Raw genomic sequence first — 27262 nt, 5'->3', positions numbered from 1 at the left:
TGAGAAGGATAGGAGTTAGTTCTTTGAATGTTTGGTAAAAATAACCTATAGACCCACGCAGTCCAGGACTTTTGAGAATTTTTTATTATTATTGCTTCAATTTCACTAGCTGTAATCTGTCTATTCAGATTTTCTGATTCTTCCTGATTCCATTTTGGAAGACTATGTTTCTAGGAATTTATCCATTTCATCCAGGTCGTTGAATTTGTTGGCATACAATTATTCATAATATTTTCTTACACTCCTTTGCATTTTTCTGTTATCAGTAGTTACTTCTCCTCTTTCATTTCTGATCTTGAGTCCTCTCTCTTTTTTACTTCATGAGCCTGGCTGAAATTTGTCAATCTTGTTTATCTTTTCAAAGAACCAGCTCTTGATTTCACTGATCTTTTATATTGCTTTTTAGACTCTATTTTATTTATTTGTCCTCTAATTATTTTCTTCCTTCTACTCAATTTGGGCTTTGTTAGTTATTCTTTTTCTAGTTTCTTTTGTTTGAGATTTTTCTTGTTTCTTGAGATAGGCCTGTAATGCTATGGAATTCCCTCTTAGGGCTGCTTTTGCTGTGTCCCATAGATTTTAGGTTGTTGTGTTCTCATTTTTGTTTTTTTCAAGATATCTTTTAATTTTTTTCTTGACCCTGTTGTTAACCCATTCATTGTTCAGTAACATGTTATTTAGCTTCCAAGTCTTTGTGTGTTTCTCAGTTCTTTTCTTGTGACTGATTTCTAATTTCATACCATTACAATCAGAGAAGATGCCTGATATGATTTCAATCTTCTTAAATTTATGGAAACTTGTTTTGTGTCCTAACATGTGGTCTATCCTAGGAAATGTTCCATGGGCACTTGAAAAGAATGTATACTCTGTGGCTTTGGGGTTAAATGCTCTGAAGATATCAATTAAAATCTATCTGATCTATGGTGACAGAAAAAAAAAGAAATCCACCTACTGTTTCCTTGTTGGTTTTCTGGAAGATCTATCCATCAATGTCAACGGGGGTCCCCTACTATGATTGTATTGTTGTTGATCTCTCCCTTTATGTCCATCAAGATTAGCTTTACATATTTAGGTGCTCCTATATTGGGTGCATAAATGTTCACAAGGATTCCATCTCTTGTTGGATTGCTCCCTTTATCATACGTAGTGTCCTTCTTAAGTCTCTTACTATAGACTTTGCTTTAAATTCTATTTTGTCAGATGTAAGTATTGCTACTAACTTTATTTCATTTCCATTTGCATGAACTATCTTTTCAACCCTTTATTTGTAGTCTGTGTGTATCTTTTGTTCTGAGAGTATTTCCGTAAATTTTAAATTCTACAGCCTTTTAACAGATATTAAACAAAAAAAGAGGGGGTTTTATGGTTAAATTAATTTGAGAAACTTTGTTAAATAGGTTTAATCTTCTCAAAACCTTAAGTATGTTAATGTATGTTAAGATTTGAGAAAGGGGAGGATTGATTATGAAGGGTTTCCTAGTCTTCCTTGACCGTAAAATCCATTTTGAAAGGACTGGCATTCAATGGACCAAACCTTAGGAAGTGCTGGTCAAGCATCAATATCTATTTCTCTCAGTGTACGTTATCATGAGCTTAGTGCCCATATCGCTTGAAGTGAATAATGTTTTCTTTTGTGATAAAATGACTTTACTCTAAAAATCTTCCATGTAATTATTATCATAAAACATGCTTAATTTTCATATAGAGAGGCTTATTAGACCAGCCTAAGAATCTTGAAAGAATCTTAAATATCTAATTTAAGTTTTAGAGGATATCCAAGATAGTAGGATTTGGGGAGGAGGATAAGGACAGCAAATAAAACCTATCATTGAAACAAACCGCTGAAACAAATTATAAATAGCATGTGGTCCAGGGATAGGTCTAGATTCTAATCCTTTTGCTACCACCAATGAGGTACCAGATTGTGGGCAAATTACTTGGCCTTGCTGTGCCTGTTTATTCATAGAGATAATAGAAGCTACTTTCTAGAACTGTGGTGATGAATAAATTGTTTAGCATAGTGCAGGGCAGTGAGATAATGCTTTTGCTGTTAATAACAATAATGACAAGTAACATTAAGCATTCACTATGAACTTTCTGAAAGAATCTTTAGATGTATACCTACCTCCTGGGTAGATTTATATGTCTATAAGCCAAAATTTATGATATAGTGTCCTAATATTTTGACATACTATTTCAATTTTCAAAGGAATCTACTTCTTACTCCAGATATAGCACTTATATACTTCAGAACAAGGTTTATTAGACATCATTTTATAAAACTGTACTTACTATTACAGACTGAAATATGTAAATAGGAACAAATTTAATTTAAACTTGACCTATTATTCCTATTGGATTGGTTATATTTCAAAAATACAAAAATGTTTATATGTCTGTATTTTACCACCTTCTATTAATACAATAGTTACTTATATGATTAAAAACACTTATCACCACCAGAAAGATTAAAGTCTACTTACAGTGTTCATGACATTTTGCCAAATTTTCTAGGTCATCCACATGATAGTAATCATAGCCTGATGTTCCCAGAACTTCAAATGGCAAATATCCTATTATGGGTGGTGCCCTAAATTACATATAAAGCAATATTATAACTTTTTCCATAATGAGGAATATTCCAACTAAAAATCAATTTTAAGGGAACCTTTATATATTTGAAAAAATGGATAACGAACTTGATCATCCAAATTAGAAAAAGTTTGTTTTGGAAATCCATTAATTTAAACAATTATATGACTGTTCCCTTTTTATAAATTTTAAAAATGGAGTTACCTGTGATCTAGAAATAGAAATTTCCATTCTAAACTATGTCTAGATGTAAACTCTTCATTGGGTTCTTCAACAGTGCACATTTCCTACAAATAAATTAATAATTAAAATTCAGAAATACTTTTCTGCCTTTTGAAGAATCCTAAATATTGTTAGCCACAAAAGTCCTTATTAGACAACTTTTCTAGCAATTTTTTAACACATTTTAATTTTCTAATACTAAAGAATATGGCAATAAATAAATGCAGGCTTCTAGAGGAGTACTTCTTACTCTACACATTTCTCCATTCACTCACATGCCTATAAATCCTAATTCTGAATTCAGATCTCTCTCCTGAACTTCAGGGCCATATTTCTGTGTAGATGTCCCCACACATCACAAACTCAGTATTTCCTAAAATGAACAAACTGCCTTATTCCTCATGTCCAGTTAAAACAATTTTCTATATCATCACCTTTTACCATCTAAATGCTTACTACTAAATCCTTTCAAATTCACCTTCTACCTTAAAAAAAAAAAATCTATTTGACCCCATCCATCTTCAGTGTCTTAGTTTAGACTAGACCCTCATCATCATTGGTTCATATTATTGCCACAGCATCTCCCCAAACAACTCTACGTGTTCTTCAACCCATCTTCTATTCTGGCTATAATTACCTTACTAATACTCAAATATGACTATATAACTTCCCTGCTTAAAACCTTAATGATTCCTCATTCTGTTAGGATAAAGTTTAAACTCTTCAGCATGGAGAAATAAAAAAAAAGAAAAAAGAAAGAAACATATTTCAGTTCTGGCCTTTTTCTATTTTCTATCATCTCCCAACATCCCTACCCCCTCCACACACAGTAACCCTAGACTCTACTCATATTCAACAATGTATTTGAACCTGCCTCTGTGTCCTTGAATGACCTTCTATAGCACAATGCAGTGATTAAAGAGTATGGGCTTTGAGAGAAAAAGAATTAGAATCAATCTCATTTCTACCACTTAATAACTTTGACTTTGGGCAAATAACTTAACTTCCCTAAGCCTGTTTCCTTATACATAAAACGGGGATCACACTAGCATCTACCTTAAAGGGTTGTTATAAGAATTAAATTAGATAATGCACATAAAGTATACAGTATGTAATAAGCACTAAATATTTGCCACTGCTATAATTTCCTAAGATCAAAACAAGAAGAGCAAAACTGTTTAAGATCTTCTAACTACTAATTCAGTACTTGTCCTACAATATGGCATCTTCCTAAATTTAAAATCTTAGCCTGGTTTACTTCCAGCCACGTTCTTTTAGTGGCTGAATTACCTCACCTTCCACTTCCCTACTAATCATCTGCTTGTGAGGTCCAAAAAATAAAAATACATTCTTTAATTAAATTTTAAAACTAAAAAGATAAATTGCATGCAGTAAAAAGCCACTTGTATATTTCTAAAGAAAATTTCAAAAATAATCTTTAAAATGACACACACGTTTGGCCTTTCTCCTTACAAATAGCATCTTAAAATTTTGCGCAAACGCACAACAGTGATATATAACCACTGGTTAACTGCAAAGGATATATTTTTCAAAATGAATTCTAAATTTAATGAGTACCTTGATAACTCATTATGTGCTTAAAAATACAGCATTATGATGATGTATATTTCAAGATTAATGGCCATCACTATCTTTAATGTTTGTAGGAAGTTTCAGTTATTCTAGAAACAGCAAAAAAAATTACAGAGACTATTCGGCAAAATATGAATTTAAATCCCCTTTAGGAAATAAAATTCAAAACATACCTTGATGAACTGAGGTGTAGCTAATCTGACAGTAGCTACAAAACAAACTCTATCTTCATAAGATGGTCTGTGTGTGCGTTGTATAGTTCCTTCAAAACCATTGTGTGCTGAAGTAGATACTAAAACAGTAAGGAAATACGTATCATCACTTACTCCAGTAAAATCTAGTTATTATTGATGTTCAAATATCTATGTTTTTGAGAGCTTGAAACAATACCAGATTAAAAATACATTGTAAGAAAAGCATTTTAACTCACCACTGTTTAAAGATTTGAAATTTCCTATAAATTTCACATATTCATAGGTAGATGGCTCTTTTGGGTCTATTGTTCCTCGAAGCATATGACAACAGAATTCTAACTGATTTTTTGCTGAAGTGGGAGAAAAAATATATTTGTGATTTATCATGAGTGATATATTACATGAAAAGATTATAAAAGTTGTACAAGTTTACAATATTTTCTCTAACAGTCCTCAATTACATTTTTATTTAGTCCATAAAAGTAGAATAACTATAGGAGATGATCTTCTTAATACAGAAAATAGATGATCTATCCTTAATAGAGAAAACTGATCTTCTGATATAAGCAACTCCATATTTCCCCATTTTTATCTGTCCTTCCTTCTCATTCTTCACTCTAATTTCAAAGAACAGTTTTGCTTCCCATTTTAAAGTTAATGCTTCTATGTCTACTGTGAATAGTCTTTCCTATGTTCTTTAGGATCAGGGCTACACCTTTGCTCATTCCTTTAGCATCCACACCTTCTCTTCTTTGAGTCATTTGTGTCTATTTGTAAATCTGCTTAGGTCTTCCCATCTCAGATAAACAAAAGTTTTTCATACTACTCTTTTTTTAAAATATATTTTTATTTATTTCAGAGAGGAAGGGAGAGGGAGAGAGAGAGAGATAGAAACATCAATGATGTGAGAGAACCACTGATCAGCCAGCTGCCTCCAGCATGCCCCCCATTGGGGAACAAGCCAGCAACTTGGGCATGTGCCCTTGACCAGAATCGAACCTGGGACCCTTCAGTCCACAGGCCGACACTCTATCCACTGAGCCAAACCAGCTAGAGCCATGCTACTCTTTATAGTATCATAGAAATTGCCTTCCTTTTCATTATGTGCTTTAAGTTCCATACACATATTCATTTACCTTAACTTCATGCATGGTGGCTTTCTTCCGTATAACCTGTATAGCAGGGGTGAGAAACCTTTTTTCTGCCAAGAACCATATGAATATTTATAACACCATTCGCAGGCCATACAAAATTGCCGACCTAAAATTAGCCTGCTATATTTGGTCAAACATTTAAATAACTCACCCCAAATGCCCTGGCTGGGCCAGACCAAATGATTTTGTGGGCCTTACTTAAATGGCCCACAGGCTGGATGTTTTCCACTCTGCTCTATAGGAATTGCTTGCATAAAGATCACCAATACTTGTACAGTAATCCCCCCTTATTCCAGGGAGATATGTTCCAAAACCCCCAGTGGATGTCTGAAACCACAGATAGTACCAAACCCTATAAGTATTAGTATTTTGGCAAACATACATACCTATGATAAAGTTTAATTTACAAATTAGGCACAGTAAGAGAGTAATAATTACTAATCATGAAAGAACAGTTACAGGTACACCTCATTTTATTGCACTTTGTGTTACTGCACTTCACAGTACTGAATTTTTTACATATTGAAGGCAAGACACACCACTAGCAGAAAGATTATGACTTGCTTTACTGTGGTGGTCTGGGAACTTAACTGGTAATATCTTCAAGGTATACCTGTCATCACAATATACTTTTTATTATAGTTATGTGACTGTGGTCTCTCTCAAAATATTTTATTGTACTGTATGTACAGAAAGGATATGCTGGACAGAGATAATTCACATCCTATGTGGTACAGAGCAGGATGACATGAGATTTCATCACACTATTCAGAATGACATGCAATTTAAAATTTATGAATTATTTATTTTTGACATTTTCCATTTTTATATTTTCAGATGGAGATTGATTGCAAGTAATTGAAACCATGGAACGTGAAACACAAATAAGGGAATACTACTGTACTATTAACTTCAATGGGCTTTCCTCATTATTACTACCTCTTCTTAAAACTCGCACTTCATTCCATAGCCTGAAACTTACCTTCCTACCTTATTGAAAATTTCTATATTTCTACTAATCAGTCTTCAAATTGTGAGCATTTATAAACATTGTTTTGATCTTGATCTATCATTGCCCTTTATAAATTTATCAGCATTTAGTCAACTTATTCACTCCTAAATCTCTCTCCCCAACTCTAACATTTTGTATAAGACTAAGTCTCAGATCACTATGTGCTTTCAGGACATTGTTACTTGATTGTCCCATCAATAACTCAAACTAAAAATATTTCAAAGTGAATTTATCCCTCTCTCTTCCTAAGCTAGCTATTTTTCCCCTCTGACCTATGTGTTCCTATTTCTCAAGATGGAAACCATATCAATTTGGTCTCTTCTCTTCCACAAGCCTCCAGTCTGTCACCAGGACCTGCTTTTTATTTCACCAAAAAAGCTCTCATAACTTATTTTTCCAAATGAGCATTCAATACCACCAATTTAGTATAGATGCAAATCATCTAGGTAACTACAAAAATGTATCCTATATATGCCTCCATACTCCTGCCACTAGAATTTAACTTTCCCTACTACTATTAACTAATGTTACTTGCACAGTTATTATTTCAGCACTCAAGGACTAGTAATGCCTTCTTCGTTCACAGCATCAAACTCACATTCTTCTGTCATTATCATGAATGACTTCATTACCTACCACAACAGGTTCAAAATCTAACCACCTTCTTCCTAAAACCTCCACTGATGAACCTTAGCCACTTGGTCTCCTGCCTAACACTAAGTCCTATTGAATTTATCTACTCAACACGCACATACAGGCTTTCTTCTCCATCCTTACTTCTATTGCTAGTATTCTGTAGTTTTTATTTTTACTTCCAGGCTAATCCTTTTAAAAATTTTCCACCTGAGATTTTATCCAAACCAAAAAGCCACCTTTTTGCCAGGTCCTCACTACACAATAAAAATCGAACAAGTTTGAATGAAAGATTAGGCCCCATTTCCTTTTCTAGACACAAATAACACCACTGGTACCACCTCACTTTCATTAAGGCTCAAATGACCTATTTGCAGAATCCTAAATTTTCCCGTTTTAAATCATGTTTAATCTTCTGGCATAAAACACTTTTTTTCTGGGAAAACAACTTTTTGTATATCGGTGTTTAACTAGGGGGTAAATCTTTTAATTAAGGTTTTTCTCTATCAAAACGTATTGTTGCCATCCACCCTCCAATCTTAGAAGCAGAAGCCTAACGTCTGTCTTTCTGCCAGAGGCTTTCACTCAGTTCTCCCACCAACTCTGCCCTATGAAGGCCTCTATAGCGGACCCTTTCTTTGTCATCTTCTAGGTCGCAGTGTTCTACCTTTCTAATTCTTCTCTCCTTGCTCTATATATTCATCTCAAGTAATACAATTCAATCCATGACTTCAAATACTATTTATAGGCATATAACTGAACTACATCATTATATCCAGCACAAATCTTTCTCCTAGTTGAAAAACTAGAGTGGTCTATTGGTAATGTCATAAGAACTTAATTTTTTAAACAATTATAAATGGGCTTCAAATGGACTCTCCTGGTCTCTAGTTCATCTCATCTCTGACAGGCCACTCATTCACATCAAAGATATACATTCATACATACTTACACATATATATATGTGTGTGTGTGTATTCTTGGACAGTTAGTTTTCTATAGAACTTGAGAGTTCAAAATACCAAGAACTTTTCAAATGATTAATAATATCAGAATTACCAGAAAAGTCAAAATTAATATTAGTATGACCAGAAAAGTCAAAATTGAAAAATAATGAAAAAAGTGATTTAAAAAAATATCTAATAACTAATGACCAAATACAGTCTTGTGATCATCTCAGATTTTACATAGAGAAAAATTTAGTGAAGAAAATGAGGTATTCTGGTCAAATTAATTTGCCAATGAACCTAGAAGAGATGTATGATTATTCCATAGTATTTTTAGTTTTCAAAAACAGGAACTATTTTTCACTGTTCTTGGCACTTCTTTGATATTGCACAATTGCCTGGCATGTAACATATACCCAATAAATGATTTTTTTAATTAGTAAAGCAAACAATTTTCTTTAGTTACTATTTCTTAAAAATACAGAAGTTATTATTGTCCAACTGGTTGATTATAGTGAAAATAATAATGTTTAATTTTCTCATTACATAAGATATTTAAAAATTAATAAAAACATATTATAAAGTTCCACTTTTGTGTAAAATACAGTTTTATGGCATAACTATTGTAACAAAAAAGATGGGATTTCAATATATTCTAGAATAGAGTTCAAACTTTAAAATACAGTCTTAATTCCGTATTATATATATTTTTTAAAATTTAAAAGTGATCTAATAAGGTATATGAAACAATGCTATGTGTTAATTTAGTCAAACATGTCTGTGTTTGTTACAAAAGCAAAGTATAACATGACCAAATACATTTAGCTTTTTCCTTAACAGCTACTACTTACATTTTAAATATTCCGGGGTTAATGAGTCACTTTCCAGCAGATGGGTAGAGAGTATTTTATAAACCTCTGAATGTTCCCCCTCTGGGATAAAATTAAATATACTTTGATCCACAAGATCAGACTGAAAATAAAAATTCAAGAAAATAAAATAACTTTAGTGATTCAAGAGACATGTATTTTAAAAGGATATAATCACTCTTAAAACATCAGCTGAACATATGATTAACTTGATTATTTGTAAAAACTGACAAACATCAAGTTACAGAGAACAACTTAAAGAATAAGAGAAGCCTGGATGGTATGGCTCAGTGGTTGAACATCAACCTATGAATCAGGAGGTCAGGGTTCGATTCCCGGTCAGGGCACATGCCCGGGTTGCAGGTTTGATCCCCCGTGTGGGGTGTGCAGGAAGCAGCTGATCAATGATTCTCTCTCATCACTGATGTTTCTATCACTCTCTCCCTCTTCCTTGCTCTCTGAAATCAATAAAAAAAATATTTAAAAACAAAACAAAGAAAAGTGGAAGATGATTAACATGACCTCCATGTCTCCGTGTCTTCATCAGATCCATGATCGATATGATCTTGAAAAGTCTGATAAATGATTTGCAAAGGTGAGTTTCACCAAATTTGAACATCTGCCAGTGGTTCTCAACCTTCCTAATGCTGCGACCCTTTAATACAGTTCCTCATGTTGTGGTGACCCCCAACCATAAAATTATTTTCGTTGCTACTTCATAACTGTAATTTTGCTACTGTTATAAATCGTAATGTAAATATCTGATATGCAGGATGTATTTTCATTGTTCGCGACCTATAGGTTGCGAACTGCTGAATACTAATAATAGCCTAGGTGGTCGTCATGACCTCATGCATCACGCCCTCACAAGATGACCGTTACAAGATGGCCATGCGCACAGCAGAGGCGGGGCCCAGCAGAGGAGGTGGGTTGCGGCAGGGGAGGGCAGTTGGGGGTGATCAGGCTGGTAGAGGAGCGGTTAGGGGGTGATCAGGCTGGCAGGCAGGCGAGCAGTTAGGAGCCAGTGGTCCCGGGCAGGCGAGCAGTTAGGAGCCAGTGGTCCCGGATTGTGAGTCAGACATCCCCTGAGGGGTCCCAGATTGTAGAGGGTGCAGGCAGGGCCGAGGAACCCCCCCCCCCCCCCCGCACCATGCACAATTTTCATGCACCAGGTCTCTAGTTTAAAATATAACAGAACTAAGAAAGTTGATCAGAAAAATCTTTGGCTACAAGACATAACCCTACGGTATATCCAAGCCTCTGGTAATTTATGGTGGTATTTACTATAACACAGGACTAGCCACAGGCTAAACAAAGAGGAGATTTGATTTTGGTGTCATTTCAATTGTCTAATGTGTCTTTTCCTCTTTACTTCATCTTTTCCATCCATCCATCCTGTATCCCACTGTCAAAAAGCCCTGGTGTTAGCTAACCCTCCTCCCCCAAAGTAAGTAGTATGTCAAACATTATAATCCTTGCTCAAATATGGCTTTAATAATGATTCAGTAATCAACTGTAATTTGACAAACAGGTTGCCTACAATGTGCCATGGCTATGGGAATCAAATACGAATAAAACAGTTCCTATCCTAATAACCACTGACAACAAATCAGTGATTTCACATTTTCTACCAAATCCAGACTATTCTACTTGGTTTATCCATATTTTCAAACTGCTCTGTGGAATCCTGGAGATACTGAAGGGGTGTCTCAAGGACTGTGGAGTGAAAAGGAGCTGTGAAGGCAGGGCTAAGGCTCTTTGCCTCTGCATTCACAAAAGCAGTTCCACTTTTATTTGGGTTTATATTTTAAACATTGTAAAGATTTTGTTCAAAGAAAGAATTTCATGGTTTAAAAACAAAAACCCTCAAACAACAACAAAAGTGAGCCACTGGGGAGGTGGGAAGTGGGAAGAGTTTTTACCGTACTCTCCATAAAAGCCATACATTCACATTCTTTCTTTTCTCTAGCCCTCAAAGTCCACTCTATAAATTGGAATAGCCTTCCTCTCTTTCTCCACATATTACTATTTGTATCTTCCATCTTTCAAAGACCAGTTCAAATTATTTCCTTCAAAAAAGTATTTTCTTAACACCATTAATCCACAATAAATAAAATTCCTTCACTACTTATTACTCCTATCATTCATTTCCCATAAAAAATTTCTGTCAATTGTATTTTAATGTCCATGTCTTACTGCCCACTGCCCATCCTATATAATAAAAGCCTAATATGCTAAGTGTCCGATCGACCAGTCGGCCGTTCAACCAATCAAAGCGTAATATACTAATGATATGCTAAGGCCACTCAACCATTTCCTATGACGTGTACTGACCACCAGGGGACAGAGAGTCGACCGGTCGACCAGCTGCTATGATGTGCACTGACCACCAGAGGCAGACAATTGACCAGTCACTATAATGTGCACTGACCACCAGGGGGAAAAATGCTCCAACCGGTAGGTTAGCTTGCTGCTGGGGTCTGGCCAATTGGGACTGAACAAGATGGGCCAGACATGCCCTGGAGCCCTCCTGCAGGCCTTCCCCGGCTGGCTAACCTCCCACATTTCTCCCCGGCCCCGATTGTGCAGATCTTGCACCGGTGGGGTCCCTCGGCCTGGCCTGCTCCCTCTTGTAATTTCGGACCCTTCGGGGGATGTCGGAGAGCTGGTTTCGGCCCGATCCCACAGGCCAGGCCGAGGGACCCCACTGGTGCATGAATTCGTGCACCGGGCCTCTAGTATGTAAATAAAAGCCCCCATCTCTTATATATTTTCCTCCTCCCTTCAAATTAAGACACATTAAAGTTGTGCATTGCATATAACAGTTATTAGAAAAATAAATGATTCTAGATTAAGGAGTTATTTAGTAAAGGCTTACGGATAACCACACTCAAAATATATCTGCATTTTAAGAAGGTTTTTTTTCCCCCTGAAAGTCTGAAAAGCCTCTAGAACAAAAGTTATGCACTAAAAATTCAGGCATGAATAACAAAAATGCTAGAAAATTGCTTTTTATTGACAAAACAGAGGCACTGATATAAATGTAAAAAAATAGTTTAAACAGAAAAATAAAACTATTTGAAGTAATAAAACTTTCATTTTGAAAACGATTATAGTTTTCTACTATTTATTCTCATTGACAATTTCTTTTACTATTCAGGAAATTATAAACTGACCTATGTTATCCTTGCTTTTCCAGCTAAACAGATAGGTGTTTCATATTCACAGAGAAAATAATATAAATGAGTAGCACAGAGTGGTATGATCACAAGCACTGCTTCCCCTGAAACTTTATACTATGAAGGATCAGAGTTAGCAGGTGACTAACATGTCAAACTTCCCATTAATCACCACATTTAAAATCTCTAAATGAAGCTAATCATACTTAATATCACCATACCATTCACTCAGTTCCCAAACACAATTCAAAGAAAGTTAGAAAAGCAGCTATCCTGATACTTTTATCTCCTTCAAGCATTATCATGAAGAAGAAATGTAAATCCTGCTGAGTTAGTTATGTGACATATATCAATAGCCTTTCTGTTTTTCTACATTTTGTGGAAATTATAAAATGTTACCAATGTCAGGTAGACAACTGACAGACAGTTAAATAACTGCAGTAGAGTACTTGCTTAAAAAGGAGTGAAAGCTCCTCAGAAAATACGTTAAATATATGTTGAATATAACATATTTTTAAACAACTGTGTTCCTTATGTATAGGCATAAGGAAGAAAAGTTCTGGCCCTATCAAATAATCATTACATAACTACTCAAAAAAATTCTAAATTCTATTTCTGTAAACTGCTGATAAAGACTGTACTGGCTTTCTTTATATATACTGATTTCAAAGAGGAAGGGAGAGGAAGAGAGAGAGAAACATCAATGATGAGAGAAAATCATCGATTGGCTGCCTCCAGGGAATTGAGCCAGGAACCTGGGATATGCTGTGACCAGGAATCAAACCATAGCCTTCTGGTGCATAGGTCGCTGCTCAACCACGGAGCCACCCTGGATGAGCACACCGCAGGGTTTACCTTTCTTAAAACATATTTTTGTTTATATTCCCAAACTCTCAAGTTAAGAGGAGAAAAGGAAAGGCTTGCCCAGTATCTTCACAGAGGCATTTTTAGTCCTGGACTCTGCTAAGCTATAATGTGGTTATCATCTTCTTTGTATTACTTGGTTACAACTTTAATATATTCTCTCTGAGGAATATATTTAAACAAGTGTGAGGAATCAATCTTTAGTTGTAAAATTTAAAACATTTTAAATTTGAAATATAGTAAGACACCAACTTTGTGTCTTGGAAGCTCCACAAAAATGTTGCACAGTTAAGTCCAATTTCTCTAGTTTCATGTTTCTTGCTGATAATATAAAGGGGGTGGGCTAAGGATGTCTAAAATTTCTTCCGGCACTAAGGTGGCATGAGCCTAATTTGTCACAGAAAGCTAGATTGGGAGACAAAAAAATACATAAGTTTTCTTTCCAACCTCAAGAGAATAAAGCATTTATGCCCAATTATTAGCCACAAATAGGTTAAAATGTGCCTAATAAGCATAAAGTGACAAAGTTAAGAAAACATTTTTCTTGCAGGACCTACAGAATCAGTCTTGTAATTTTATGGTCTGATTTAAAATTTAAATTTAAAAATTTTAAGTCATATTGACCACTAATTTAAGATGGCAAGTTTTAATTTCTCAACAGAACTGAACTATAAACACTAAAGCCTAAATTTAGGTATTTGCTAATTTGTCTTCCCTTCTGGCAATAGCCAAAATTCTATTTTAGATAATAGGTGTGTACATTAAAACACAATGAAAGAGGCATCAATATTTTAAACCTTTTGTTTAGTATCTGTTACAGTTTGAATATTAACGACAACTAAAACAGAAAGTCACATATTTTTTCCTTATGTTTGATCCTGAGTATTATTTTCTCAAAAAACGTGTTTCTCTTTTTGCCTCCCCCCCACCCCGCCCCGCAAAACACTGGTGTTTACATTTTTCAAGGTGATGTGAAGAAAAGTGTCCATAGGAACTGGTGAGCAGCAAAAACATATTAACAAAGGATACTATTAACTTAGTATGGAATGAAATGGGTCTACTAGAGCAGCAGCAGCAATTTCCTCTGCCCAAAAATTCACCTACCAATCTATATGCTTTGGCTAATACAAACAATGAAAAATATCAAGATAATGTTAATAACATAGGAAACTGGGTATGGGGCACATGGGAACTCTATGTACTATTTTCTTGATTTTTCTGCAATCTAAAAACAGTTATAAAATAGAAAGGTTTTTAAAAATCCAGGATGGAATGGAAAGGTAAAGGCAGTTTTCACGAGGAGGAAATGTTAATGACAAAATGCTTGGATCCCAACTAGATCTATCACATGTTACCTATTTCAAAAATCAATTAAACGCCACCTCACTAAAGATTCAACACCAGTGTGCCATTAGGAAAGATTTTTTAAAACAGCTACATCAAATAGTCTACTCATTTTTATACATTCAACAAAATATTACCAAATGCCTCTCTAAGAAACTAGCTAGCCCATTGTGGATATAAAGTCCCTGCATTTAAAAAGCTACACCTACCATGATTACCCAAATAAACAGAAAATTACAATTCACTATAAGTGTCATGATGGCAGTACGTACAAGGTAACATAAGCAGAGAGAGGAAGGGCATCTAATTCTGAATGGAGTTCAAGGAAAGTGCCCAAAAAGTAGGCTTTTAAAAAGTGTTACCACATATATTACATAAGATGCTGATTATGAATAAAATTTTTAGAAATTTTAATTTTAAAAATTAGTTTCTATACATACATAATGAAAAGAAAACCTATACAATGGTATATGGTTTAAAAGCATGTAATAATACCTTTATTTATATTAATCTTATTTTAATCATTATCTTAATCCTACAATGAGTTTCTTTCCCTAGCTTTTTTCACGTAATTAAAAAAAAAACAACCAGAAAATTCAGTTATTCAATCTGTCTTTTTCTCTGCCTATACTAGTTTACTTATGTGTTCTATAATCTGTTTCCTCTCAAACAAATTTTAGATGGGCTAATTACCTACTTTTTGAGCTTACTGTTAATGAAAGCCTCTAGAAAAGCAGGCAAACCAAGTCATTTTCTGGTGTGAGCCACAAAAATCAGCAAATTACTTAATGCCTGGCTTTCAGTAAGAAAATACCCTTTTAAATCTGGTCTTTTGAGTGTAGTGTCCATTCTCTATATAGAATACTAGAGGGCTGGTGCATGAAACTCGTGCACGGGGGGTGTGCGTCCCTTAGCCCAGCCTGCACCCTCTCCAATATGGGACCCTCTCACAATCCAGGACTGCTGGCTCCCAACCGCTCACCTGCCTACCTTCCTGATTGCCCCTAACTGCTACTGCCTGCCAGCTTGATCACTCCCTAACCACTCCCCTGCCAGCCTGATCCATGCCTAACTGCTCCCCTGCCAGCCCGATTGCCCCTAACTGCCCTCCTCTGCAGGGCTGATCCCCCCCAACTGCCCTCCCCTGCTGGCGTGGTCCCCCCAACTGCCCTCCCTTTCAGGCCTGGTCCTTCCCAACTGCCCTCCCCTGCTGGCCTGATTGCCCACAACTGCTTTCCACTGACAGCCATCTTGTGGCAGCCATCTTGTGTGTTGGAGTGATGGTCAATTTGCATATTACTCTTTTATTAGATAGGATGAGTAATCAGAGGAAGATACTGCTTATCAGTATCTCTTAAAAGAGACCTTTATAAAACAGGTACTTTGTATTTATAATAAATTAAGAGTAATTTATAAGTATCTTCAGAATATTTATACCACACGCCCTATCTTAGATAAGAACATTACATATTAAATAAAAATTTCAAATTCATTAAAACTGTAAGCTGCAGCAGAGCATCTAACATCGTGTCTGGTAGAGAGTTGATATTCAATAATTATACTTGGAATAAAACAACAAACACATTAATTTTGGTGTTCACCATCTTTATCAAAATCATACAATGTAATTATTTTCTAATTCTGTACCCTTACGGTCATATTGAAAACACATTGAATATGGCCACTTGGGCATTATCAAGTCAAGCCATAGAGCACAAAAGTTCTATATCATTTTTAGTGTGTACTTTTAAGTTATTCTTTTGAGAAAATTATTTGTGTTCCTCTAGCTGTAACAGGAATTTCTCAGTAGAAATTTAATTATTCCCAAGATATTCTCAGTGATTCAGCAACATCTTCACCAGGCTGAATAAAAAGGAAACACTGAAAACTTAGCATTAGAAAAAATAGGACAGCAAGAACAGAGATTGGATAAAGTGGTCACTGAATAGTTACTACAGATTACAGGGGCATGACTGAACTGAGAAAAAACAGCCATGTTAAAACAAAGATGTATTTTGAGTTCTCCTCCACACTCTACTTATTGCTTAACATTGCTCTGGAGGTACATTTCAAGTACTTTAGAAAGTTTAAAATAGGCATTAAATAAGAAAGAGATCACAGAATTTTTATACTTACTGGTAAATGTTCAAGTAATGAAGTTACACTCTCAGACACATATATTATGCTTCCATCTGTCATGATTGCTAAAAAAAAACCATCAAGAGCCTGAAATTAAACATAATAGTCAGTTAAATGAAAAGAAAAAAGTTTTTTCTAGCACAAAAATAAAAGTCTAACTTACTAAATGACAAAAGACATAAGGTGGAAATTTCCAGAGCATTATCAAAATGCTAGCTTTCCCCCTTCACAATACTGTAGTATAGTATATATCTTTGTGCATTTTTTAAATGTTTTTGGAGAAAAAAAATCACTCTTTGGCTATTGGACAGTTGGTTTCGAAACTATAGATTTAATGTTCTACCTTATCACTCATATATTGTGTACAGCTGGCCTTATTTGCTAATATCTCTGAAGTACACACACCATTAATAATGTCTTTGGCACACAAAGGAATACATTATCACCTTTTGTATATATCAACCGAGAGGTGTATGAACTGTAGGGAGATACATGAGGAATTGAGTGAAAGGGAAATAAATCTGAAAAGGCAGGCTAAGGATAGATCATGAAAGGCCATGAAATGCCAGGTTAAGACATAAGGACTTACATCTTACGTTCAAGAGTAGTCTGGAAGCGGTGTGTAAATAGATTTAGAGGGGGGAAAAATTAAGATAGGAAAATCTCAATGACTTTAGAATAGATAGTGAAGTTAATGAGAATCTGAATGAAATTAAGTGCAGTAAGAATAGAGAAGAAAGAACTTAGACATCGAGAAATGTGAAGTTAGAGTTCAGGAGAGAAGCCATGCAGAAATACAATACTTATTAATAAAGCGATCCTGTATTTTACATATGATAAAGTATTTTCATTTGAGAATCTTAGATAAGGAAGTAACCGCTGAAGATATGAGATCTGCAGATCTGCATTCCAGACAAATCCTTGGGGAATTATCTACATGTGGGGATGCGAACGACAAGTACCAGAGAAAATGAAAGACAGAATACAACTGTCAATGAGGAAATCAATAGAAGAGAATGTGACAAGGTGAGAAGGAAGATGGATGGTTCAGTGTAAAATAAGATCAAAAAGGATACAAAATGAGAAATAAATTTGGTGACTTTCAGAACAGATGCCAATAGGAAGATCGGTCAGACTAATGAATTTAGAGACGAGTGGATGATCAGAGGCACTTATAAACCACTCTACCAAGAACTTTTAGAATGGAAGAAAAGAGAGATGAAAGTTTAAAGGGAAGCAAGTATCAAGGGAAGGCAATTTTAAAAAAAGTTACAAGTATATTTGCAGGCTGAGGGAAAGGAAAATCCAGTGTAAAAGATATTGAAGATATATAGCAGAAAAGATAAAAACAGGAGTTCCTCTTCTATCAAAAGTTATCACTCAATTTGGATTTCTTATTTAATTATAGGATCTCTCAAAGGATAGCAATCTCTGTTAAGAGCCATACATATCTTCTATAGCACTGTATCTGCAGGACCTAGCATATGTGCAGCACACAGCAGACAAAAAATACTTGTATTTAATTTCCAGAACGTGGAGTTAGAGCAACCTCCCTCTATTTCTAAGGAACTATTGAAGTATACATTGAATGCATGAAAAAAGGCATCCCACCACCCCTTCTATTGGGGGAGAGATTTGGATATTAAAAACAACTTATTTTGAGTAGATGACTACCTTCTAAAGTGGCTAAAAGAAACCCATTCTCGGCTAATGTAGAAGGGATAAAAACCTTATAATGTATGCAAATTCATGAAATTATTTTTACAAAAATTCCTTAGTATAATGCCAGTATTATTTCATAAGGAAAAGGTCAAAATGATGTTATTAAGAACTAGCTTTTCTCATATGAAGCTAGATTATATCATCTTTGAAAGCAAATTAATATTTACTATGATGATCTGTATTTGCTATTAGGATATTTGTTACGAATCGGGGTGCAATTCTATTGTGTAAAGGGAAATGAACTGAAATCAGAACTCTATAACTTTATCCCACTCCTAGGACCATAGGCTGTCCTTTCATTTTTCAAAGCAGGCAAAGGTTAAGCAGAGAAAAGCCTCCACTAGCATCTTGCCAAATTCTTAATACAAGTAAAGACCAGGGCCCAGTCTTTTGAGTGATGGATGTAATTTCCCAAGCAGGTAGGTGGGTACACCAAAAGCTAAAGGGGCCCTGAAGATGAAGATCAGAGAGAGATGGACATCCCCCTCCCAAAAGTGAAGACTGTGAAACTTATCCCTCTTCCACACTGTATGATATAAGGGGAAGGCTCATTAGTTAAAACTCCTTGTCTTCCTATTTGATACCTAATTAAGCCACAATAAAAGGACTATGTAAACCTTCTTTGTTAGTGAGTGTTTAATCGGGGAAAGACTGGAATGGAAGTTCTAGGGGAGGGGATAGAACTTCCTTGCGGATTTGTATCTAAAGTGAAGTTGACAGGGCACTCACTAGCCCTTGCCTTGTAGACTACCAGAGAGAGCTATCAGCTTCCAAGGGAAAGAACAACACGCTAAGAGATAACTTTACCTAAAGATGACTTTGCATAGAGGTCAGGCTAAATTGCCCTGATTTCCTTGACTACTCTACCTCAAGGTTGCAAGGAATATTCCGCAACAGAGTAGAGACGAATGGCAATGGAGGAATGGAGAGAGAAACAGCTAACACATAGGTTATAAGTGAATTTTAATATCTCAGTCCTAGTTCTTCCATTAATTATCTATCTGACCTTGGACAAGCTGCAACTTCTCTGGATCTCATCCACAAAATGAAGAAGTTGAGGTGAATGATCGAATCTCTTCCACTAGCAGCTCTAACATTCCCAGATATAACCTACATCTGAAATTCTGCAGAAAATGGTATCTGGACTGCCTACCTGTAATCTGATCAAAGTGACTAGCCAGGAGAAACACATCTAGGTTAGTTAGACCCAGGTTGCAATACACACACATATTTATAGTATATTAATGTTAGAATACATATTTACTTGACAGTTGTAAATACTCACTAAAATAAAAAATATGTTTGACATATTAAAAGTAAGTAAATATAACATTTTTCAGGAATGTAATCCTAAAAGCTGTGAGGATCATCATGAGACAACTAATTTATATATGATTAAGTTTTCTGTTGTATATAATGTTATAATCTCTGGAATCTTTGATTTTTTTTAATACTAAGTATATAATAACTGTCCTGACATTAATAAAGATCTGTCCATTGTGAAGAAAAATTTGAAGACAAAGCTTTTGTGTTTAGCTTATTAGTGAACAGAGAGTTTATCTTCATTAAGATTATTGATACATGAGTGTAGATATTACACAACTTTTTTTGGTGGTGGTGTTAAGCCTCACCCGAGGATATTTTTCCATTGATTTTTTTAGGGAGAGAGGAAGAGAGAGGGAAAAACTGAGAGAAACATCAATGTGAGAGAAACACATCAATTGGTTGCCTCCTGTAAGTGACCTGACCAGGGCCCAGGCCAGGTGAGGAGCCTGCAACTAAGGTATATGCCCCTGACTAGAATCAAACCCAGGACTCTTTGGTCCACAGGTTAGATGCTTTGGCGACTGAGCCAAAGAGGCTAGGGCTTAAAATTAATAAAGTTAAGATCCGTGCACTAATGGGGGGGGGCGTGGCCTGTGGGGATCGGCCCGCTGTGGGAGTGCTGCTCATCCTGGTCAGCAGGCAGCGCTCCCACTGTGGGAGCGCACTGACCACCAGGGGGCAGCTCCTGCGTTAAGCATCTGCCCCCTGGTGGTCTGTGCACGTCATAGCGACTGGTCGACTGGTTGTTCTGGTGGTTCCACCATTTGGTCACTGGGCTTTTATTATATAGGATTGCACAGAGAATATAATCATAAAATTAAAATTAGATTTTGCTGCCTGTGGATTCCTCTTAAGATCTTACGATAAGTTCCTCAGGCAATGGAAACTAAAGAGAAAATAAACAAATGGGACTACATCAAAATAAAAAGCTTGTACACAGCAAAAGAAACCATCAACAAAACAACAAGAAAGCCCACTGCATGGGAGCACATATTTGCCATTGTTATCTATGATAAGGGTTTACTCTCCAACATTTACAGAGAACTCATACAACTTAACAAAAGGAAGATAAACAACCCAATCAAAAAATGGGCAACCAACCTAAATAGATAATTTTGGAAAGAGGATATACAGAAGGCCAAGAGACATAGGAAAACATGCTCAAAGTCACTAAACATCCGAGAGATGCAAATCAAAACGACAATGAGGTACCACCTAACACCTCTCAGAATGGCTACCATCAACAACTCAACAAATGACAAGTGCTGGAGAGGACGTGGAGAAAAGGGAACACTCGTGTACTGTTGGTGGGAATGCAGACTGGTGCAGCCACTGTGGAGAACAGTATGGAGTTTCCTCAAAACACTAAAAATGGAACTCCCATTTGACCCAGTGATCCCACTTCTAGGAATATATCCTAAAAAACTAGGAACACCAATCAGAAAGGATATATGCACCCCTATGTTCATAGCAGCACAATTTACAATAGCTAAGATTTGGAAACAGCCTAAGTGCCCATCAGCAGATGAGTGGATTAAAAAACCGTGGTACATCTACACAGTGGAATACTATGCTGCTGTAAAAAGGAAGGAACTCCTACCATTTGCAACATGGATGGACCTGGAGAGCATTATGCTAAGCGAAATAAGTCAGTTGGACAAAGATAAATATCACATGATCTCACTCATTTATGGAATATAATGAACAACATAAACTAATGAACAAAAACAGATCCAGAGACAGAAGCATCAATCAGACCGTTAAACCTCAGAGGGAAGGCAGGGGAGGGAGTGGGTATGAGGGAATGATCAACCAAAGGACCTGTATGCATGAATATAAGCATAACCAATGGACACAGACACCAGGAGGGTGAGGGCATGAGCGGGGGTTAGGGAGGCAATAGGGGGATAAAGACACATATGTAATACCTTAGTCAATAAAGAAAATTAAAAAAAAAATTTTTTTAATTAAAATTAGTATAATTAAATGAGTTATTTATTTCCTTTCTCTGTTGTAGATGTTAGCTGTGTGCACCCTTTCATAAAAATAATATTTATTACCTAAAGAGATAATCTTGGACAATGTCAAACTACTTTTTAGAAAAAATATCTAACAAAATCAGAAACTATTTTCTGGTTTATAACTCAAGTGTCCACTAATTTAAAGAGCTAGCTGCTAGTTACTAAGCTGCAAGTTCAGCGCCATGGTTAGCTTCCACTGAAAGAAGTTTCACAGGGGCTGAGACCATGTGAGCAGAGGCTAGTCTACCTGCAAAAAATCCCAGCTGAGCTACTTACTTTTGGGCAAGTTTCATAATCTCTTTGTTCCTCGATTGCCTCATATGGCAGTAAGAAAGGGATACTAATAGTGTCTACATCATAAGAGTGTTGTGAGGATTCACTGAGTTAATATGTGAAAAGTGATCAGTTTTATTTCAGGTTTTTAAGTACAGGTTTAAATATATACAATATATTTATATTCCAACAAATTTCCATGTTATCATTTCTCTTGAATATACAAAGACTTAATCTAGCAATTAACTCTTCCTCATTAACTTGCAAATACTTTATGTTGCTTAGATTTTAGTAACTATACAAAGACACAATACATAGCCATTACATAAACAGGGTGGGGCAAAAGTAGGTTTACAGTTATTCATATAAAAAATACAATAATTAATAAATGACAATTAAAGAATAAATTATGTTTCCCATACTCACAACTGTAAAACTACCTTTGCCCCACCCTGTACATACCCAACACAGATAAACACTTAATGTGTAAAAGAATAAATCCAAACCAGCAGGATAAGAGATGTAATTATTTAACAATGCCTACGTCTCCATCTCAATCACTTTCCTCTAATCTTTCTAGGTTACTTTCTGTTATGTATCTACTTTCTTGTCCTTAACTGTACTGCCAATCTATAATCTTTCTAGGTTACTTTCTGTTATGTATCTACTTTCTTGTCCTTAACTGTACTGCCAACCTATACTGCCTCTGTTTCCTATTTATGGTAAGTTTTCATGGAAATTTGATACTGAATTCTGTGTACTTTGTGTCCATAGATGATACCTATGTTATTCTACACACATAAAAAAGTTTCTATTTGAATTAAGAAGAATTGCCTTTCAATGTACATTTCATTTGTTTTACATTTTCAAAATACTCATTTATTATAATTTTATGTTATTTTGGAGTAGATTTTAATTTGTTAAAAAAAACTACTGTCAAGTAGGATACATTTCATTATATTTAATATATGATGAATAAAATATATTATCCTTCATTTGAATGTCGCTAGTGTCATCTCAGGTAAGAGAATTTGGTAGCTATAGTTTTCTGACTTTTATTAATCCACTAAAAAATTCATTTAATACTAAAAATACAAAAATTTTGTCATTCCTTTACCAGATAAGACTATTTGCTTACATTACTTGCACTGATTAATTTTAATTGAAAATAACAGTTTATTGATTTACACGGAATTAAGTATTTTCAACATTAAATTAGTATTGTTAAAATTATACTAAAATTAGTCACTCCTATGATTTATGTTGTGTTGGGTTTTTTTTGAGGAAAATAAAACTTTTCAAAAATTAAATCTGGACATACCTCTAACATTAATTGTGTAAACTCTTCATTACTAAGGAATGTAGGTTTCCAGTCCTGTCGAATTTCACTAGCATCTGACTGTGCAGTGATTTCTGTAAACAGATTATTTGACACATTAGTGGCATACTCTTACTACAGGGTGGGCAACTGGGGCAGTACAAAAGTCCTACGACTGCCTTCTCTTTCCCCACTCTAATTAAAGATGAGAACCATAGACTATAACATTGGTCTAGATAGGTATCAGGAGGTCAAAGTTTTGGCATGATGAAATATTTGAGCTACTATGGCAAATTATTTCCTTAGGATTTGGTCTTTGGTCTCTTGGAAATACCAGTTTCTTTAGATTTTCTCTGGGGAGCTGTGATAGCCTGTGTAGCTTGCTGCTTGACACAATGACCGAACAAAATTCAGAATAAGCAGATAAATCAACCATTAGAAAGATATTCTTTTTCCTCTTCCTTTCCTTGCCATTCAAGTGGTAGAACCTAGAGCAGATATAAGGACATGAGCCTGTAGGAAAACAGCCCAGGAGGTCAGTAAGCCTGCTTTTAACAAAGAGGACTTTCAGCCTTCCTATTGCCACGTAGAAAGATTGCTCCCAATCTGAGGTGCTCTGTTCTTAATTAATCAATGAGACTAAATTAAGATTTGGGGCAAAAAATTTATAGTAATAACCCCACAGCGATTTTGCTTAGTGTCCCCTTGCATGTTTTCTTAGAAGTAGGGAGCTGGTCAAAAAATTTTGAGATCCTTGGATTGTGACAATATTTTAACAAAATTATTAGTTTATTTTGCAATATACTACTTGCTAATGGATTTAGTTATGAGAAAGCTATTCATAAATGATGAAACATGAACTATTTAGCTAACAAATGTTTTTCCATCTTTAAATGCAGACAGTTTTAAAAATCAGGCAAAATAAAAATCTATGTCACAAATCTTACTCTTCAAAATATATTCTACTTTGAATTGAAAAGTATGGACTAAGTTGTTTAGATTTTTCTGTGACCAGATATATAGGCTGTTCCAAAAAATGTATACATACAGTTTGAATAATTACAAAGGCAGTGCTTATTAAAATACATTTCGTTTTCAAAATAGAGCCATCAGCTATTACAAGTGTGTATACATTTTTTTGGGACACCTTGTGTAAATACATTAAATTGTCACCAAAAATCTGCTATATTAAAAATGCCTGCACTAGAATATGAAGAGTAACTAAAAAGTCTAGCTACTAATTCTATGGAATATAGTCATACTTTTTCAAATTCACATCAATTATAAACATTCCGAAAAAAAGAGTTAAATGCATAAGCAAATCCCATAAGTTAAGCACAACTTATTTTAGACTAATAATTAAATGAGAACTCTCTTCCAATTTCAGGTAAATTTTATTTTTGTGAGAATCTTATACCCAATTTTGAAAAAACAAAACCAAACCTGATCTACTTAATGCCAAAATTAATCCTCTACTATCAGAGGGAAATGTGTGCATGCGTATTTCATTTCATTCAACAATCATTTATTGAACTACAATGCCTGAGGGGCTCAGTGTGCTATTTAATAAGGGACACTGAGGTAGCAAGAATACTATTTGTAAAGGAAAAATGTAATGACAAAAGTGGTAATAAAAATGAAGACAATTTTGACACATTTACAGAAGAATCAAGAGAATTTGGCAACAGTAATACAGTACTATGAAAGCTGAAAAAATGAAAGTCTTTTCAGGTTTGAGTCCTGGGGGAGTGAAAGGATGGTGGTGTAAAAATAGAAAAAGAAAAGTTGAGAGAAAGAGATGATTGGACAAAATGAAAATGAATTGTTTTAGATGTGCTGAGTTTGACAACATGCAAAAGAAAGATCCAGAAGTTATCTGGAAATAAAAGACTGAAAAGTTAGCATCTAAAATACAGACTTAGTAGTTTAATAGAGAAACAATAGTTGAAGCTATGGAATGAGATAACCAAGGGAAAGAGTGTAGAGAAAACAAGAACACAAAAAATAAGACCCTCAGAAATGTCACATTTAAAGAGCAGAAAAAGAAAGAGAACGAAGAAGTTAGGGTTAGTCAGGAAGAGGGGGGTGAATGAAGAGGTACAGTATAACACAGGCCAAGGGAAAAGCCAGTGGAGGATGGATTAAAATTTCCAGTGCTTCAGACGTGCAGAAGAGAATGAGATTTAAGAAAAAGCTATTGCTTTATTGGTGGCAGAGGAGGGGTTAATGGCATTAGTGAAATTAACAAAAATGATTTCAGAGCGATGGAGCATGAAGCAGGCTACTAATGCATTACTGAGTGAGCTAGGGAGAAGTAAAAAGAGGCACTAATTACAAATTCTCCTTCTGAGTTTTGCAGTTTAATTTACATCTGAAAAAGGAAATGTCCTTTTACAACTTTTTCACGTATCATCTCTGCTACTAAAATAGTTAATATTCTTTAAATTTTCTTTTCATGATTTATGTAGTCAAAATGATTTTCTTAAAGAAATAATAACTTTAATTTAAACATAATGTTTTTTCCTAGATATACACTGAAACAATCTTTTAAAATGATATAAAAGGCCCTTACAATCTGGCTCTTGCCTTTCTTTCAAATATGCCCATAATTTTCAAACTCAAACTATGCTCCAGTTACACTGAACTCGCCCTGCTTCTCTGCTTTTGCACATGCTATTTCCTCTCTGTGAAAAGATGTTTTCCTTACTTAATCTAAAAGGAAGACTCAGTTGAAAAGATCAACTATTTTTAAGCCTTCCCTGACACATTCTTGCCTGTGTTTTGCTAACAAGTTTAAGTTTACAAGCACTCGACCTGATATAATATATGCACTGAAATGAGCTGTTTAGAATATTTGCCTCTCCTGGCTTACGTTACTTGAGGGCCAGGACTGTTACCCTGCACTATGAAAATGTAGGATATACTGGGCACTAAATAAATGTTTGTTGAATGAAAGAAAAAACATACCAGGAAATCTTTTAAAAAGCAATTGATTTCTTTCTCTTAAAAAAGGTTAGGAAGCATCCACTCTTAAGCATCACTGCCAAGATTCTATCACATTATGCTTTACGAGAGAGTCTGTTATTTAAAAAAAAACACACCTATTTTACAAAGTTAAAAATTTACCTTTATGTTTTCGTAAAAAATCAATGCTCTTCTGCAGAACGGTAGATTTGTCCATCTTTCTAGCATTACCAGGAAGCATGGATCCCAATTCTTTAATGAGAACATTAAATTGATCTCTACGTTTCTTTTCAGATTTGTTTCTAGATACTCTGGTGAAACAAAAACAAATAAAGAAGTAGTTTTCAAACAGTCCATTTAATTACACAAATAGTTTAATGCTCAATTTGGACACAACCACACCCATGTTCTTCTGTTAATCTAGATGGTAATAAATATTTATCTCCTAATTTACCAACAATATACAGTTAATATGAGCAATAATTTTTCTTCCCTCTTTATCAATAAAGAAACTTTTACACTCGGCTGGCGTGGCTCAGTGGTTGAGCATCCACCTATGAACCAGGAGGTCCCGGGTTCGATTTCCGGTCAGGGCACATGCTCGGGTTGTGGACTCGATCCCCAGTAGGGGGCGTGCAGGAGGCAGCCAATCAATGATTCTCTCTCATCATTGATGTTTCCATCTCTCTTTCCCTTTCCCTTCTTCTCTGAAATCAATAAAGATATATTTAAAAAAAGAAAGAAACTTATACATATTAAGGTTTTGGCATACATGTTTTTATGAAATGCCAATAAGACCAACAGCATTCAAATCTCAGGTTTTATTTACTCTAATATGTACCAAGAATCTATAGTTTCCTTATAACATTATTATGAAAGTACACATAATGTATAAA

The 27262-nt window shown here is 35.1% G+C and overlaps 1 protein-coding gene across 7 annotated transcripts in view; it reads right to left on the bottom strand.

The window, feature by feature from the left end:
- CLOCK (clock circadian regulator) overlaps positions 1-27262 on the bottom strand; it is a 139163-nt gene that overhangs the window by 32497 nt on the left and 79404 nt on the right. For 5 of the 7 annotated variants that reach the window (XM_023758260.1, XM_023758261.1, XM_023758259.1 and 2 more), the window contains 8 exons: positions 26529-26677; positions 23406-23497; positions 16740-16829; positions 9199-9319; positions 4838-4951; positions 4581-4699; positions 2797-2879; positions 2484-2590 (listed from right to left, as the gene is read on the bottom strand). In XM_023758260.1, coding sequence (XP_023614028.1) covers positions 2484-2590; positions 2797-2879; positions 4581-4699; positions 4838-4951; positions 9199-9319; positions 16740-16829; positions 23406-23497; positions 26529-26677 — 875 coding nt within the window. Of the gene's footprint in view, positions 1-2483; positions 2591-2796; positions 2880-4580; positions 4700-4837; positions 4952-9198; positions 9320-16739; positions 16830-23405; positions 23498-26528; positions 26678-27262 lie in introns of those variants that run through there. The other 2 variants (XM_006093955.3, XM_023758262.1) reach the window with 2 other exon arrangements.

The sequence above is a fragment of the Myotis lucifugus genome, unplaced genomic scaffold (assembly GCF_000147115.1).
Source record: "Myotis lucifugus unplaced genomic scaffold, Myoluc2.0 scaffold_127, whole genome shotgun sequence".
NCBI lineage: Eukaryota > Metazoa > Chordata > Mammalia > Chiroptera > Vespertilionidae > Myotis > Myotis lucifugus.
The sequence above is the reverse complement of the archived record's forward strand: the minus strand, read 5'-3'. Positions and strand labels throughout refer to the sequence as shown.